The 17,742-nt window shown below is 41.4% G+C and overlaps 1 protein-coding gene across 2 annotated transcripts in view; it reads right to left on the bottom strand.

Annotated features, from left to right (window-relative positions):
* SLC38A1 (solute carrier family 38 member 1) overlaps positions 1–17,742 on the bottom strand; it is a 68,579-nt gene that overhangs the window by 19,821 nt on the left and 31,016 nt on the right. For both annotated transcript variants that reach the window (XM_073327992.2, XM_073327993.1), the window contains exons 3-7: positions 12,614–12,689; positions 12,048–12,163; positions 3,660–3,733; positions 1,937–2,029; positions 1,530–1,611 (exon numbers count right to left, since the gene is read on the bottom strand). In XM_073327992.2, the coding sequence (XP_073184093.1) occupies positions 1,530–1,611; positions 1,937–2,029; positions 3,660–3,733; positions 12,048–12,163; positions 12,614–12,689 (441 nt within the window). The remainder of the gene's footprint in view (positions 1–1,529; positions 1,612–1,936; positions 2,030–3,659; positions 3,734–12,047; positions 12,164–12,613; positions 12,690–17,742) is intronic.

Genomic DNA, 17,742 nt, shown 5'->3' with positions numbered 1-17,742 from the left:
CAGAATTACAGCATTTTCTCTGGCTTCCATATGTTGTAAGCTCAAGTACAAGCAAAGACTGGGACAATTTCTGAACTTCCTACGGTACTGGTTACATGTGGTAGTAAAATGAATATTCTATCAGTAATTGCTTAAAAAGTGGCACTCTTTGGAATCTGAGCCACAACGGATTTTCATAGTTAGAGGGCAAAATGTTGCCCTTACTGGTAGGAGTGGTGGCCTGGTGAAGAGATGGAGCAATACCAGTTGGCATTAGATAGAAGCTCTCCTGCCAGCACAGGAAGAGACAGATCAAGCGGTCAGACAGTGCCGTGCAGCATATGCTGCACACAACAGTATACCCGCTTAACCTACTGAGGGCCTGGCCACATGCCCTAAATGACAGACCATGATACTGGGGGCTGGGATGCACCAGCCCCCAGTCACTTGACCCCTTCCCATAGTCTGTGGTTAGAATCCTCTCCTGGTGGTTTGCAGGGAAAGGGGAGAAATTGTTCTCTACAACATATTTTGAAGTGTTCTGTCCAGTCTTGTATGAAACATCTTCAGGATGGTGTTTCCACTTTTTAGCTAAGTTACAAGACATCATATAACTTGATGTAACAAACAAGACATGTACCAATGTAAAGAAATATCCCTTTTTGTTTTGTTTAAGGTGACGGTAGATGCCATCAAGCAGTAACAAGTGGCAGAAATCTACCCTAGGTATTCCACTCCTGTCATGTTTTAGTATTGGGGCATTATGGCAGGGGTGGCCAAACTGTAGCTCAGGAGCCACATGTGGCTCTTTTACAGTTAAAGTGCAGCTCGCTGAGCGCCCAACACCCCACTCCATTCTCCACCTACCAGATGGGGGTGTGGGGGTGAGAGCTCAGGACTTCTCCATTGCAGTGGGGTGGTGGGGTAGGGGCCTCCATTCTCCACAACGGGGAAGGGGGTTTCAGGGCTTCAGCCTCGTGGAGTGCATCTGCCAGGGCTGAGGGCTTCAGCAGGAGCAGGGCTGAAGCCCCAAGCACCATCAGGCGACTCCCATGGGGCTGAAGCCCCAAGCCCCAGCAGCTGCACCCCGGCCCTCGAACTTCTGAAGATTGTCATATGTGGCTTGGAGGGTCAGTAAGTTTGGCCTCCCCTGCACTTTGGGGAGTTCTTTACAGATTGACTCCTACAAGGTGATCAGAACTCCTGGAGGTGCTGAGTGCCTTCAATGCCCATTGGTTTCAATAGGTGTTGAAGGTGTTTAATAGCCCCAAGTATTGCTCAGGATGTTGTGGGATCAGACCATATGATAAGAATGTTGTAGAAATCATTCTTCTGAAGGAAAATCTAGACAGTGATCACTAAAGGCTCATTTATTTTTTCTTTTCTTTTCCCCTCCCACGCTTTACAATCCCATTAGGGACCCTGCTGTGACGATCTGACACTAACATAAGGAACAGCCAATAATCAGTGCTTTTATAAACCCATACTGTAGTTTATCTACATGAAGTTTAGACTCTGAAGTCAAGTAAGCAAAATAGTATTAAACTTACGAGAATGCTTCTTCTTTTCCCATAAGAAACTTTATGGCAGAGGGCAGCTCATTTTTTACAATGAAGAGATAGCTCAGCATTGCTGGGGGAAAATGAGACAATTTTAGAAAGTAGACATGATATCTTGTGGAATGAGCACATAGAAGGATACTGGACACGGGTTCTCATGCCATCCCGAAGTAAATACAAGCTGATCTAAGGCAAAGAAGTTTAATTGATTCTAAGATACTGATCCAAGCTGGGTTTTTTCTGATATGTCATTTCAACAGACTACACAGAGAATGTTACTTTGAACCGCACAACAGAACATGAGGACCTCCAAAACATCATTGGGAGAATGACAAATCTGACAGGCATAAATGTATGTGCATTCCTTTGTTTGCTCTTGTCTTTTATACTTCCTTTACCTCCAGTATTCTGGAGAGAAGTGGATCCAAAAACAATCATTTTTCCTGGGGTGCCAAAGACCTGCTCGCCAAGCTTTTCATACACCATGCAGCCTGCGTAAACCAATTGGAGGAGAAATCAGAAATCAGGGGTGACAAGCAACTGTCAAGTCAAAACATTTAAGATTCCTCTTCATTCAGCTAATTTCCCCATCCATGCTGCTATTTCTTCCCTTTTCACACAAATATGGGTCTCTATTGTAACTGACAGGAGTCAAGCAAGCTTATTTGGAAATATCCTCCTCACATTTTTAAATGTCAGGAGTGGCTACCAATCACTTTTTGAAAGTTGGAACTCACAGTGAGACGATTATATCCCTTTAATGTAAGTGTCCTCGTGACACTTAAAAACCTGGCATCCTGACGTCTTAAATTTGCTCCCTCAGTAGGAATAATATAAGATTTAATGGAAGATAATATTCAACACAGCAGGGATCTGCAAGCCAAGGCTCTGGCAGACAAGCTAGAGAGACACAACACTGCAATGCTCTAATTTTATACAGTTTGACTAACTGACTAGATTAATGCAGAGAGGCCAGACTGTTCATTTAAATTATTATTTTTATTTCCTTATGATAATATATTAATTTGAGTTCTCATCTCCTATATTTCCTGTGAAAGAAGGAAAGTATGAGAACTATAATTAAATATTCTTTGTTTAAAGTCTGTCAAATTCAACTAGTAGCTAGACTGTCTATTAATTACAAGATGTTCCAGTTGAATTTAGCAATTTTTTCCCCCAGTTGTGGCTTGGGCTGACAGAAAAGGTATAGCATTAAGAACGCAAGAGGATATGCAATGAGAATGAAAGATAAATATTTCAGGTGTTACAGTGCACAGATTATCTCTCAGTTTGGGTTCCTCACATTCTCTCCTGGTTGACATTTTCTCTTTAAAACTCACATGAACAAGAATAAATGCAGTTTGAGTTTTAATGCAATGTCTTCCTTAGCAGCCTAAAGCCCAGGACCCAAATGTTTTGCATTTCAAGGACACAAATGTGTGTGTATCTGCATGCCTAATTTGAATATGCAATTGCTGCCATTGTATACACAGTCATGATAATTGTGTACACAAATTAGGTGTTCAAATGTGGAAGCATACTCATGCATGGGTAATTTTGAAAGTTTGGACTAAAAGGTTATAACCTCAGGACATTATTCTTAGCCTATGTACAGTGAAGGGTTTAACATTACAATGGCACACTTTTATATATGTATTTAGAGTTATATATTGTGAGATCCTTGGGGCTTCTTCCCTATATGGAAAGTACCTATTATTATACCATGGGTACTGTTGGGAACATCAACTCTATTTTAGTGATGTCATCTTATCCCAGATAAGCTTCACTTTACAGAGTTTCATTATACCTCGAATTGCAATCTGCAGATTGTAATGCAATAAAACAGTTTGAGTCTTTCCTTCTACTTCACTAAATGGAATTTCACTGTATCAGAATTCTCTGTGAATTGGATAGACTATATCTTTTCTTTATAGCAATGGGCCAGATTCTGGTGTCAGTTATATCAGTATAAATCTGGACTAAATTTGATGGCTTCTGGCCCAGTTTCTCTTTTCTTTTTCAAACTGAGAAAAAACCCAGCCATCTTGCTTTATTCTGAACATCTTTCACCTCTTGTTCTTTTCCCTCCTACTAAATTGATACATTATCATCTCAAATTACCTGTTTCCTTTGAACATATCAACAGGAGATTTATTGAATAAATAGACAGAAATGTCACTGAAGTCAACAGAAACCTAGAAGAGAGTGAAAAATAAAATGTATTATAATAAAATAATTCCTTGGTGTTGCAATTTTGTACATATTGGGACAGATTCTCATTTACACTAAGCCACCTTCATAATTTCTGGCAGTGCAAAGGGGCCCTAAAGTAAGTATAAATATAACTGACACATGCTTTATGGCTTCTTTACATTGCTATAGTGTAAAAAGGGGACCTAGTATAACTGAGGCTCTGGCCCATTAAGTCTTATATTGAAGGCCTGCAGAGATGGACTTATGGTGCTCAAAGTTTATAGCCTATTGATTAGTAACCCCTCCCACTTTTAATCTAACCCAAAATAAAAATCTCCTACCATCAAAGCAAGAAGATCTAGTCAGAGCAGCTGTGAGCCCTATGCTCCCGACTACTTAGTCTAATGATCTTTCTAAAATCTGAGGCACAGAATTTTATCTGTTTATCTAAGGACATGAGGGCCACATCCCAATGTTCTTTCCCAAGCCAAGTTCCAGTGGATATTAATGGTATCTCCTGATATTGTTGTGCCTGACTCTGACAGTGCCACTGGGAAAGCAGGGGCAGCACTGCCCCAAGTAGCCCTGCCAGCCTATTGTAGAGGATGCAGAGTGATCTCCCCCAATCTGTGCACCATTCCAGCTCTGCTCTGGAGTGGAAGGATATGTGGTTCTTTGCCCTGACACTAGCACCCCTGTTGACACTAGCCTCACACTGTGTGCTCCCCAGAGTGGTGGTCTCTGAGCTACAGATGTTGAGCAGGGGAGACAGCAGAGACACCCCTCCTCTGAGGTACTGCATGGCACTGGCAACTCCAGTCCCTGTCCTTGCACTGAGAGAAGCAGAGGTTGAAGGGTTAGCTGCATCCTGCATTACAGTTGGTACTTCCTGCGATGGGGCATCCATCATTTGGCCCCTGCACTGTAATCACTGGTTTGCAGAAAAATTCGGGAATTAAAGTGGGAATGAATGCTTAGTCGATACTTGCAAAGGGCTGAGCAGCACGCCTGATAACAAGGCAGTACCATGGGCCAAATGCACAACACTACCTTTGCTCAATGATCCATCTCCTGTAGACCAGGGAACAATTCAAGCACTGTGTGTTCCTTTTCTCCGTGTACAGTTACACAGGCTGATTGACAACACATTTTCATGATATGTGTAAGGAGTATTAAAACAATCTGTTGGCATTTCTATCATTTCTATCATGACAAAATGTCTTAGGACACCATCTAAACAAATCTAAAATTAAACAGAAAACAAGCTGCTACAATAGATGACAAAAACAAGTCTTTTCACTGAAAGGAACATGCGGGAAAGACAGTTTGAAAACAATGTTTTCTTCCTTAGACTAGATATATTTCGGGGCCAAAATTATGGCTGCTCTTGCCATGATTGCCTGGCCTGGGGGGTGGAGTAGAGTGGAAGAGGGCACAAGAAGCCCCATTCTTCTCAGTATAACTGTACAGAACATGCCACAATGATACAGACAGCATTACTCGATCTTAAGGGGGCATCAAACAACAATGGCACTGCACTTCCCAAAGGAACTTGTCCACCTTGCCTGCATTGTACATTGTAATGCCTGGAAGGCAGTGCTGGGAGAGCCCACACTGAACTTTTTCATAAGGTGGAGTAAGTGCTGCTGCTGAGCATGCTCCCACCAGAGACATCATGCATGTTTTTGCACTATGTGGGCATAATGTCTCCAGCCATTATTGCTTGGCTGTTGAAGCTAGTCACTTGGCTAGTCATTGCTTGGCTGTTGAAGCAATCTGTAACTGAGCCCTTAACATTAAACTCCTAATTTGCTGACACCAAGCAAAGGGCGTTTTCAAGGAGGTAAAAATAACAGCTGCAAGCCAGCCAGGTGGTGATCTGATCTGTTTCCTTACTTCCCCTCGGGAGTCTCACAAGTTGCTATGAGAAACATGTCCTTTTTCAGTAAGGCCATATGAAAAGCCTCTGTGTGAGGGCTGTGGTTTAGACAGACTAGTGCTAGTAGCATCCCATAGAATGGAATGAAAATATTAGTTCCCCTCACTTTTTGCAAACTCAAAACGTAAGCAGTGAAGCTTTGGCAACCCTGTAGTATCAAAATTGTTCTCATGTTTCACATTTTGTCCAGTTTAAAAAAGTGCTGGCAACCACCTAAGAAATCTGGGCAAAATTCTCACCCCCAGTCCAAGCCAAGTGTATAGCTATTTGCAAAGGACTGACGCAGAGCTAGGGGGAACAGAATCCTACCTCCCACCCTGGGAAGGTATGCTGTCTGTCCACAGCTGCTTCCTTCACTCATCAACTGTAGCAACTACTGTGGCCCGTTGCACTGCAGAGGCCTGGGCTTTGTGACCAGAGAATCTGTGAAGTTGATGGATTAACAGGCCACACATCTGCCACTCACTAGCATTGCCACGCAAACCCCCTTGGAATTTCACTGGGGATCAGGACACAGCAGAGCTCGGCTCAACCAGTGCCAAAGTCTGCAGAATCTTCCTCCAAAGGTCTCTCTGTGGCCTGGCTCAGGTGCAGCCTTCCAAACATTCTGCAGCCATGAGGATTTTCTCCCCTACTGCTGATATGGAAGAGTCTTTCTATGGCATAGCTCATAGTTATTAGCCATATTAGACTGTAAGCACCTATGGGCTCTCACCTTATTTTACACCTGCAAAGCATCATACCTACCTATGGTGTTAAGTTACACAAATAATACATTAACAATAGTGTTTTTGTTGTTTTATTTTTAATTCAGTATGCAAAGACTATATGATCCTGATTCTGACCTCAGTTGTGCAGGGGGTAAATCAGGTTTGATTCTACTGGAGTCAGTGGAGTCATGCTGGTGGAAAAGCAGGCCTTCATTTGCTTAATTAGCTTTTTAACACACAGGTTTCCTTTTCCATCTTTGCTTTTTACTTTTAGATCACAGTGCCTGGTTCTCTTTGGTAACCAAAGTCTATGCAGATCAAAGCAGGCTTAGAAACATTTTAGACCTGTGTAATTTACAAGTAATGAATACAACAAGGCCCTCTGTTCAAAATGCAAAAATAATAATACTTGGTCTCTGTCTTTAATCACTTGTAAAGCAACGTGTGATAAAGATAGCACTATATATTTGTTGGAAAGATTCATTTGATCAAGTTGTGAGGAAAAAAATGTATTCTTGATCGATTGGATTCAACTCTCTGCATTGCAGGACATAGGAACATTTTAAACGGTGCTCTTTATTTGCCACAGAGCTCCAGAAGTCACAATTTTGTATCTCAAAGACTGGTTTGATGGCTCATTCCCTGCTAACTTGCCTCTCACTCTCTAACTTGTTACTAGCTACTTCATCTTTGGTCTTAATGGCTTTGTCTATGACAGTGCTAACATGACTGAAAACCATTACAGAGCTAACAAATGCATGGCTATTAAAATAAATATCTGCTATTAAATCTGCACAGTTAATTAAGTAGAGAATAATTCTGTTCTTTATAGTACAAATAATGTACTCAGCATTCACCTTAGCTCAATACTTTGATCTACCCAGTATTTGATTCACGACAAGTCCAACTACTATCAAAGATCATTATAAGCCTCTCTAGGGTTCAGTATCATGTATGTGATCTACTTCTGATAAAACTGCTTTTATCTCGTTTAGAGAAATGTAAGCATTCAGGAGATACACATCTCTCAACTGAACCCTGGCAACAGAATGCTTTACAGAATGTGGGGTTAGCTTCTTGTTAGTGCTAATGAGTTCAATAGCAGTATGTGTGCTGATGAGAGGAGCAGAGAAGGCTGTGAGAGTTTACAAAGAACTAAAGTTTCAGTGGAATCAGAATGTAATTAGACTAATGCTTTGGACTGTTCCAGAGTTTTAACCCAGTCACTGTGACACAGATAGTTCCCATCCATACTAACTTTTAAAGCGTAACTGGACCAGGAGCTGATTCCTGATTTGGTTACAGTTGTAGGGTAGACAGGACCCTGAACTCTCCAAAGCAAATCAATTCCCAGAGTGAAAATCAGAATGATTTTCTCTTTTCAGTGGGTTTCAGATTACAGGGCAATCTTATACTGCACATACATAAAACAGATATTTGCAAATTGATATAAAAATTTGAAGCACTTCTATCATGTTAATTAGAAATCACTGATGTAGCAATAGCTCTGTCCACTTCCGTTTTTAATTTGACATATAAGCTAGTGAGTTTATTTTTAATGAAATGTTTGTCAGTGCTGCAGTAGCAAAGCAGTTCAAAACATCCTGAACTGATTTGTATCTTTTCATATTTTAAGTTTCAGATCTGTCTCTTGGTACCATGTGCTAGATCTCAGAAAGGAAAATCGAGGAAACAAATCTCATGTGCCTCCTACCCATCATCCCCCCTCTCCCCCCCCCCAAGCTGTGCACAAAAAAGTATGAGGGCTTGTATGCACTAGTGGTTACTTCAGCATAACTTAAGTCACTCAGGGTGTGGAACGGCATCCCCCTGGAGTGATGTAAGTTACACGGACCTAAGAGCTGGTGTGGACAGTGCTATATCAACGGAAGAAGCTCTCCCACTGACATAGCTACCGCCGCTCAGAGAGGGGGAGTAATTATGCCAATGGGAGAGCTCTCTCGCGTCAGCATAGACCAGTAGTTTTCAAACTTTTTTTCTGGTGACCCAGTTGAAGAAAATTGTTGATGCCTGAGACCCAATGGAGCTGGGGATGAGGGGTTTAAGGTGTGGGAGGGGGCTCAGGGCTGGGGCAGAGGGTTGGGGTGAGGGGGTGAAGGCTGCGGAGTGGGGCAGGGAATGAGGGGTTCAGGCTGTGGGAGGGGCTCTGGGCTGGGGGTTGAGGTGCAGGAGGGGGGTCAGGGCTCTGGGCTGGGGGTGCAGGCTCTAGATGGGGCTGTGGATAATGGGTTTGGGGTGGAGGAGGGGGCTCTGGGTTTGGGGGTGGCTAGGGGCTGGGGAAGGGGATTGGGGCATGGGCTCACCTCTGGCGGCTCCTGGTCACTGGTGCAGCCAGGGTGCAGAGGCAGGCTTCCCCGCTGTCCTGGCACCGTGGACTGCGCTGTGCTCCGGAAGCGGGCAGCAGCAGGTCTGGCTTCTAGGCGGAGGCATGCAGGCGGCTCTGAGCGGCTCTTGCCTGCAGGCACCGCCACCCAAGCTCCCATTGGCCGGTTCCCAGCCAATGGGAGCGTGGAGACAGTGCTCGGGGCGGGACCAGCGCGTGGAGCTCCATGGCCCCCCTGCCTAGGACCTGGACCTGCTGCTGGCCGCTTCTGGGGCACAGCGCGGTGTCAGAACAGGTAGGGACCACTAGTTTTTACTGGCCGGCCACCAGGGTCCCTGGGTGCTGAGCAAGACAACCCAGTGCCTTGCATTCCACGACCCAGCACTGGATCATGATGTGAAGTCTGAAAACCACTGGCACAGAGCATCTGCACTAGCGGTGCTACAGTGGTGCAGCTACATCAGTACAGCAGTGCCGCAGGTGCGATTCTAATGTAGACGAGCCCTCAGAAGAATCCTTCAACATTGAAAAAGATCTCATTTTGTATGATGCTGTATCTTAGTCACCCCTTGATCATATGGCCTCAAATGTTCACAACAAATTCTACTCTGGTCCTTTACCTGAGCTACTACATTTCAGGCCAACCTGATGGCTTTTGTAGATTTTAGATTTTGCAAAATGCAGCTCTGAAAACTATGTGAACGGTGACTTCTACCAGTGCAGCTAATCCTAGAAGTATGGGTATAGCTACACTATTACAAAAATCTACAATGTAGGCAAGACCTTACATGAAACCTTCACTATGGAGCAGTTAGATTCCATTCCATAATACAGAGTTTCTGTTAAATACTTAAAATGAAAAAGAACAACCAATTCCAAAATGTAGTAACCCATTCAAGGTCAAACCAAGTGGCCTTAGAATGAGTTGCCAATTCAATACTGGTATTGAACATTTTTCAGATGTGGCTTATTCTATTTCTCCCATCAGTGCACCCCTAAATTTCCCATTAGTATCACTAAGATTTATGAATAATTCCCAACTGTTTTTTTATTAAACCTCAGTCACTTTTGAAAATGAAATGTATTATTCTGGAACCCAAAACAACACATCTCAGTGATTTGTTGGTAAGTGGCAACGGTTCATTTTTAAACTATAATATTCTCCTACTTTATAACAGGCCTCCATTTTGGTGCAGACAAGGCATTCTACCTCAAATCTCTTTTTCAACTGAAGTCCTGGCCGTATTTTTTTGGCTTTTTAGTACTCTAGTGTGGCAGGCTGAAAAGAACTGTATTTTAACTGTATAAAAATTAAACATCCAAGTCTTCGGATTGCATTGTATGCATTTGAACAACTGGAACTCTTCAGCTTTGTCTGTCCAGCTGTTCCTTACCCTGTTTTTAGGGCAAATACTGAAAGAGCCAGGTATCTGGGGCCAAATTGCGATCTGCCTTGCCACTGGGGGTTATGCCTTGTGTGATCCACCTGAAGAATAGGCACAATAATGGTCTCTACGAGCAGGGACTACTTACTCCTTCCACACTGAAGAAAATAAATCACCTTAAAGGAGGTAGGGACCAGGAGAAACCATGGTCATGCTTCTCGTCATACCAGCCAGTGGGACCTTATAGATGGGCCCTACCAAATTCATAGCCATGAAAAATGTGTCACAGACCGTGAAATCTGGTCTCCCCCCGTGAAATCTGTTTTTTTGTGTGCTTTTACCCTATATTATACAGATTTCACGGAGGAGACCAGCATTTTTCAAATTGGAGGTCCTGACCCAAAAGGGAGCTGCAGGGTGGGGGTCGCAAGGTTATTTTAGGGGGGTCACGGTATTGCCGCCCTTACCTCTGTGCTGACTTCAGAGCTGGGCAGCCGGAGAGCAGTGGCTGTTGGCTGGGCATCCAGCTCTGCAGGCAGCAGTGCAGAAGGAAGGGTGGCAATACCATACCATGCCATCCTTACTTCTGTGCTGTTGCTGGTAGCAGCCCTGCCTTCTGAGGTGGGCTCCTGGCCAGCAGCCACTGCTCTCTGGCCGCCCAGCTCTGAAGTCAACACTGCTGCCAGCAGCAGCACAGAAGTAAGGGTAGCAGTATGCAAACTCCCTACAATACCCTTTCAATACCCCCCACCCACAACTCCTTTTTGGGTCAGGATACCCCCTACAATAACAACACTGTGAAATTTCAGATTTAATTAGCTGAAATCATAAAATTTACTATTTTAAAAATCCTATGACTGTGAAATTGACCAAAATGGACCATGGATTTGGTAGGGCCCTACTTATAGACAATGTCATGTGTAAATCCCTATACACGCCAGGCAGTTTTGAGAGAGATACAATTTGTCTTAGTGCTTCCCCCTGCGTGGAGCGGCTCTACACTGCCTCCAACAAATTGTACAAACTGCATGGCCTAGCCCATTATTTGTAAGCCCATTATTATATTACATAGAGTGCTGAAGGATTTTAATTTGCTTTGCTTTTCAGAAGTAGTTTCACACTATGTAATCACTAAAATAATAAGTGTTTGGATTTGTGATTTGCTCCCAGTGAAGGCACTGGCAAAACTCTCATTGATTCTTGGAGAATGGAAAGGGTCCATAATCACTGACATTTAGCTGCTCACATATTAAAAATACCTAAATGTAGCCTACTATTTGTGTCTTAATAGAAAACTACCCTTCTGGGCATCTTACTCAGGGAATCTACTCAGACAGAGAAAAGGAGTGAGATTCTGGGCCTGGACATAGAACACCCAAAGATTCACCCAAAGGTGTGTGATTCTTTAAATTTTGTTTTTTAGGGCTCTGGGACAAGTAGGATAACAAATAAGTTATTAAAATATAAATTGGGTAGACTATTCTCTTGTTTATAAACTAACATTTCTCATACCATTTCTTGTCCAAAAATGCTCTTTCTAATACTTATACAGCTTGGAGACTCCAAATGAAATCCTGGCCTCATTGAAGCCAATGGCTAAACTTGTATTGAATTCAATTGGTCCAAGATTACACCTCATGTCTTTTTTACTAATCATTGTGATACATTCATATCTGAAACCCATGACCAAAATGATCGAACTTAAATATCCAAGTCCATGTTTAGTTACCTAAATCATTGGTCTGGGCATTAGCTGCTGCTACTGAAGCCAGCACCTCTGAAATCCAAGCTACTTATGTATGCAGCCTACTTCATTTAGTAAAACTGCCCACTGTGTTTTGAATGGTCTATAAACAACCACATTCTCTCTAAATGCAAACATTTTAAAATCAATATGAAAGTGTGCCTAGTCCTGCTATTCACTGTGTGGATACTTACACAAAAAGGATGATTCCTGTGTTGGCTAATGCAAAGGCAAGGCCTAAAATTCCACTACCCATAATGGCATTGCTGAGATTAAAGACAGACATTCGCAATGAGGTTGTTCCTGGAATCTGGACATAGGAAAAATGGACATATAAATAGTTTAGAGTTCATTGTACAATGCACATATACTGTGAATTCCAAGTTTCATGTTATAGGAAGTAAAAGTAATTACTGCTACAGCAAAGATACAGTAGAAAAATACAAAGCAAGATTTGAAAGAGAATAAATCCTAGTGAACCTTTTCACATGGACATTCCAATTACTGCCTTATGGAAGGGATAAATGCACTTATAGAACAGAAATTGTGTGGGCAATATATATTGTTTTAAACATTTTCAGTATTTTTAAAAATGCGTTCCATTAACCACAGGAGCTGATTTTCAGAGGTGCTGAGAACATGCAGCTCCCCCTGGCTCAGCTGGAGTTGTAGGCGCTCAGCACCTCTGAAGAGCAGATCTAAGGGTTGTATAGTTCACAGTCAACAGTATATTGAGAAAGAGACAAACAGACAGACTTACATATTCATCACATTTCTTTTTTTCCAAGTGACTGTTCGTGAGACTTCTTCGGCTCTCCCGATCCGAAATAAACTTGCTGAAAAGAAGTCAGAGAATACATTTTCTATCATGAGGACATATAGAATATGAATATACACTTTAATGCTACAAACACAGCATGGTTTGATACCTGCAAAAGGGGGTCAAACTTAGCTATTTAAAGGGTTATAATGAGCCTGATGATGTTTCATTTACACTTGTGTAAATCAGGAGTCAGTGGAGTTACACTAGAGTGAGAACAGAACCAGACCTAACAAATATAGAAAGCTATTCCTGGATCTTTAGTAAAAGAGAAGTACTGCTTCTGTAGACACGATGGTAATTAATCTGCATACACATTAACAGAACATATTAGTCCAGATTCTCTGGAATGGTGTGCCTGCTGGTAGATTTTAGCTATAAAGACAACAAATCCAGTCATGGGAGGCTCATCCCACTGTAGGGGATCTTCTAGTGTTGTATAGCTACCCAATTTCTCTGCTCTGGCGTAAGAGGTACAGCTGAGGGAAATGAGCATGACTGGGATGTTCCTATGCCCTGTAGATCCTAGGCTGCCATACAGAAGCCAATAGGAGCTGGAGTTAAACTGTGGGATTAGCCTTGAATTCAGACAGCCCAGGATGGGGGAGAGCACATCCACCTCCTGAGCTGCATTGGGTGTTCCATGGGTGTAGCCAAGAATCTGGGCTTTAGTATTTCCATCAAAGCCATCTTCTAGGGCCCTGGCAAAGCCAATGATTTAGCTCATTGTCCTGTAAAGTTCAGTTTAGTTTAGCTTAGGAAAGCACTAACGGAAGAGCTGCTCTTTAGAGTGATATAGCTGTCTTTCTCCATACTCTTCACATGTGCTGTTTTGCTTTGTCATCACAATGTGCACATTAGAAATCTATTGCCACTAGGACAACAAAAGCATCCTGCTATTTTTCTGTCCATCCCCTGCCTTTGTGCTTCACCATCTTGGAATATATTTCTTGCATTTATTTTCTCCCACTTCTTTTCTCTGCTGAAATCTTTTAGATTGTGTAACCCTTGGCCCGGTTGTTTAGTTTTTGCAGTGTCCCTAATTTCCTTGTTAACTTACACATGGATCTCTGGGCCCTAGCTATTGCATCAACCAGTATGCAAATTTAATTCCTAACCATGTGTTCCTACCCCTTTTCAAAGATTGCTTTAGATAATTTTAGGCGATTCTTTTAACAAACACCAAACCAAAACCAACACCACTCTGGGTGGCTTTACTTAAAAAATATCATCCACAACAGTTCCCTGCATTTCAAAGCATTCAATGAGCTAACATCCCCAGGTCAGGGACATACAGTTCTAATTTAACTGTAAATATGTAATAAACTCTGAATCAAACCATGTATTATATTAATACATCAAAAAGTATTGTGGGCTATCTTTAGGGCTTTATCTTTTTGGGGGCTCATTTTTGGGAGTTATTTTAAACAATTTTTGAGTTCTATGTCGATGTCCAAAAATCCAGGGTTTTGGGGTTCTTTTTGATACTGTAATGAGAAGCTTTTTCAGGTACTTCCCAAAGGATCTATTTTCATTTTTATTATATGTATAAAAATGAATTACATGTTAGATTAACCTTTGCATCCTTGTCATTGAACCTCTGGTTTAGCATTTAGTGTTTGTTTCCTGGTGCATTTTAACATAGCACTGTTTTAAGCAGCAGTACATTAGAGCACACTAGGGAACCTTTAGTGCACACCAGCAGAGTCTACACAAACCAATTAATGTGTGCTTTAGAAATCACACCCCATGGTTTGCATTACTGCTCCATGTAGGCAGGCCCTTAAATACAAGCCAGGGAGCAGGGACATTGTCTATATAAAACAAACTGCACATGGGGTGAAATCAGCATGAATTGAGTAACCGTTTCTGGGGGTTTTCTGGTATCTATTGGATAAACACTGATTTCCTTTACTTATTCATTTTATTTATATTTTTAGTACCGGGGTGTGTTTGTGTGTGTGTGTGGGGGGGAGTTAATCAGTGTTTACTGGTTAAAGTCTTAAATCAGACGCCTTAGGTATATTATACCTCTGCACCTTTCAATGTAAAGTTTTATTAAACTTCTCACTACCCTGGCTATGACCTTCTTACTGGCAATACATGATGAGAACGTGGTGTTGTTTTAACTATGGGCCATATTCAGATAGCTGTATATCCACTGTCTTCAGTGGTGTTAAATAGGGGATGCATTTAGTCTACTAACTTTACAGTTCTCTTTAAAAATGATTTTCTGTGCTCTGTCTGTGGTTTCGGAAGGATACACCTCTGATGGAAAATATCTTGAAAAGTCTTAGTCATCATCTCTGCTGTATAATTCCCTTTTAAGTTTACCCCTTAAACCCAGACAAACTTAGACACATATATTGCTGTTAAAATGTACTTAATCCCAATGCTAGTTTTACAGATTTGACTCACATCTATCAGATTGGTCTGACTTGGCTTATCTACGTCTGAATCAACTATTTCATTTCTCATACATTTTAAAAACTATCCATTTTCAGAAAGTTACAGCAAGTGAAGACAGAAAGACAGTTGCAGTGTCAATGCCAAGAGTCCTGAGATCTGTTGGGGGTAGACAGCAGATTCCCCTTCTAGTTACATACGAGGTGCAAATCAGCCACCCTCTTTCTGAGGGAGAACCCACATTTTATTGCTCAATATGCAGATTTTTTGTTTTCATTTAAAATAGAATTTGGCCCTGGGCTTCTAGTGAGTTGGAACTTGTATACTTTGGATGTATTTTTTAAGCCACATTGCTGAACGTAGGCTGTTGAATGGGAAGAGTTTACATGGCACTCAGATGCTCTCACTGAAAAACCCTGCATGTGGTGTAATAAGGAGCACAGAGAGGAGCTTTGTTTCCTCTGGACGTGTTGCTAGGAATGTCTGAGGGGTGTGCTTGCTTCTGCCAGTCAGAGATTCTGCCTTTTTCCAGACTTAGAGTTAAGACAGAGACAATATTTCCTACAATATCATCTTTTTCCTCCCCCTCTGCTCAACCCTAGCGATTAGTCCATTTAATAATTATAGAAATAAAAATCCTGTCGTTTACAGGTTTATTATCATTATCATCCTTTATATTAAGACTCCATTAAAATAATTTATAAAGGGTTAATAAATGAGTAATACATATTTTAAGATTGTTACAGACCTGAATAGTATGCATTATAGATGGTTATAGGCACATCAACTGAAGATGTTACAGATAGTTATAAGCAGAACTGCTGGGTGGGAATTTTCCATATAAGAGTTTTTTTTTTTTATGGAAGATGCAGTTCCCACAAAACTGAAATCCTCCACATGCAAATTTCAGTTTTACCAAAATTTTGCAAATTTTAATTGGGAAAAATCAAAATTAATTATTTTGTTTAAGGTCTGTTGGACCACAATTGAAATATTTTTGGTTTGGTGAATTGGCTCAAAATGTTTTGTTTAGAGACAGTTCTACAATAACTTCATTTTTCTCCTGTGCCACATTGCCTCAAGGGAGTTGAAGTGCAGGGCCCAATTCTTCCTCATAGGCTGGGCTCCTGGCCTGGCCTACATCTCCCATGATGCAACACAGACTCTTCTAAGACTCTGACCAAGCTGTTTGTACATCATGGGATCACATGACAGTAGGTGCATCATGGGAGTAGTAGTCAGGCCAGGGAGCCTGACCCTGAGGGCATCGAGTTTCCGAACTACAACTCTGACGAGGCAATGTGGCACCATCAGAAAATGTAGTTTAATGTTGAACTGACTTGAAATGAAGCACTTTGGGTCAGTTCAACAAACTGATTTGAAATTTTTCAGAATATTTGATTCTCTGAAAAAAATCGGTAGTTCAATTTTTTGTCCCAATTTGGGATGAAAACAAATGTTGAAATACTGGAATTTCCCACTGGATGAAAATTCCTATTTGTCCTCAGTGCTATCTATAAGCCGTAGTTATAAGCAACTGACCTTTTGGATTTTATAACAATTGAGTATTCATTTCTTAAGACATCTATTAGTCTTTTGTTAACCCTTTATAACTGGAAACTTTATAAATAGAACCATAACATAAAATGTGATAATTAGCTCCCACAGAGAGTGGAGACCATAGTGCAAAGTGCTACACAAACACATAGTAAGACAGTCCATGTTCTTAATGCCTTTATGACTTGTTAACCTGCTTGGAATTCTTTGTTTCAAGCAGTTTGTTCATTGTCAAAAGACACCATTGATTGCTGTATATTCCTGCTCCTCTTTCATTCTTCATTTTAACACTTAGTGCATCACAACTGCACATGAACAGATTTTATAAAACTCTATATATTTACAAAAGAATCTGTAAACTTAAAAATAATCAGTTCATACTGATAGTAGGTCCATATTTGTATATGGCTCACAAAGAACGTCTTAACCCATTTTTTTTCTCTCTATCACTGTGCTAAAGCTTAGGCTCCATCCATTTCGGGGCTCAAACAAGTTTAAAGGACCGCATGTAAACATCGTCTTCATCTGGAGTTTTAAAAACAGCTTAGACGGTGGTCATTTGGTAAAAGTGATGTCCCTTTAACTGAGTTAGTGCTTGCCTACATGGTTCAACAGTGTGTATTACAGGGATGTGATTTCTAAGGTGCACTAATATGTCGCCAAGAATTGGTCCATGTAGACCTTGCTGGTGTGCACTAAAGGTTCTCTAGAAAGAAAAGGAGTACTTGTGGCAACTTAGAGACTAACAAATTTATTTGAGCATAAGCTTTCATGAGTAGTGTAGGGAACCTTTCATGTGCACCGGTAAGGTTTACAAGGGCAAATTAATGAGCAACACGTGAGCGCATACTGCCTCACCATGTAGACAAGCCCTTAGCTAAACTGGTTTTAAAGCCTGCTTAAACAAAATGGCTGACTCCACTGTGTTAAACCTAATTAGTCAGAAGTGTTTTTAGACAGTGCCTTAATTGCTTGGCAAGGGTTTCTAACTTATACAAAGGTGACAATCCTGTATCATGCTGCATCCTCCTAAATTGATGTCTAGCATAGACACTGATAAAGATCTCCAATGTGAGCAGAGACAAGAATGCATAAGACTCTTTGTG

The sequence above is a fragment of the Lepidochelys kempii genome, chromosome 1, assembly GCF_965140285.1.
Source record: "Lepidochelys kempii isolate rLepKem1 chromosome 1, rLepKem1.hap1, whole genome shotgun sequence".
Classification (NCBI taxonomy): domain Eukaryota; kingdom Metazoa; phylum Chordata; order Testudines; family Cheloniidae; genus Lepidochelys; species Lepidochelys kempii.
Note: the sequence above shows the minus strand (reverse complement) of the source record. Positions and strands in the feature narration are given on the sequence as shown.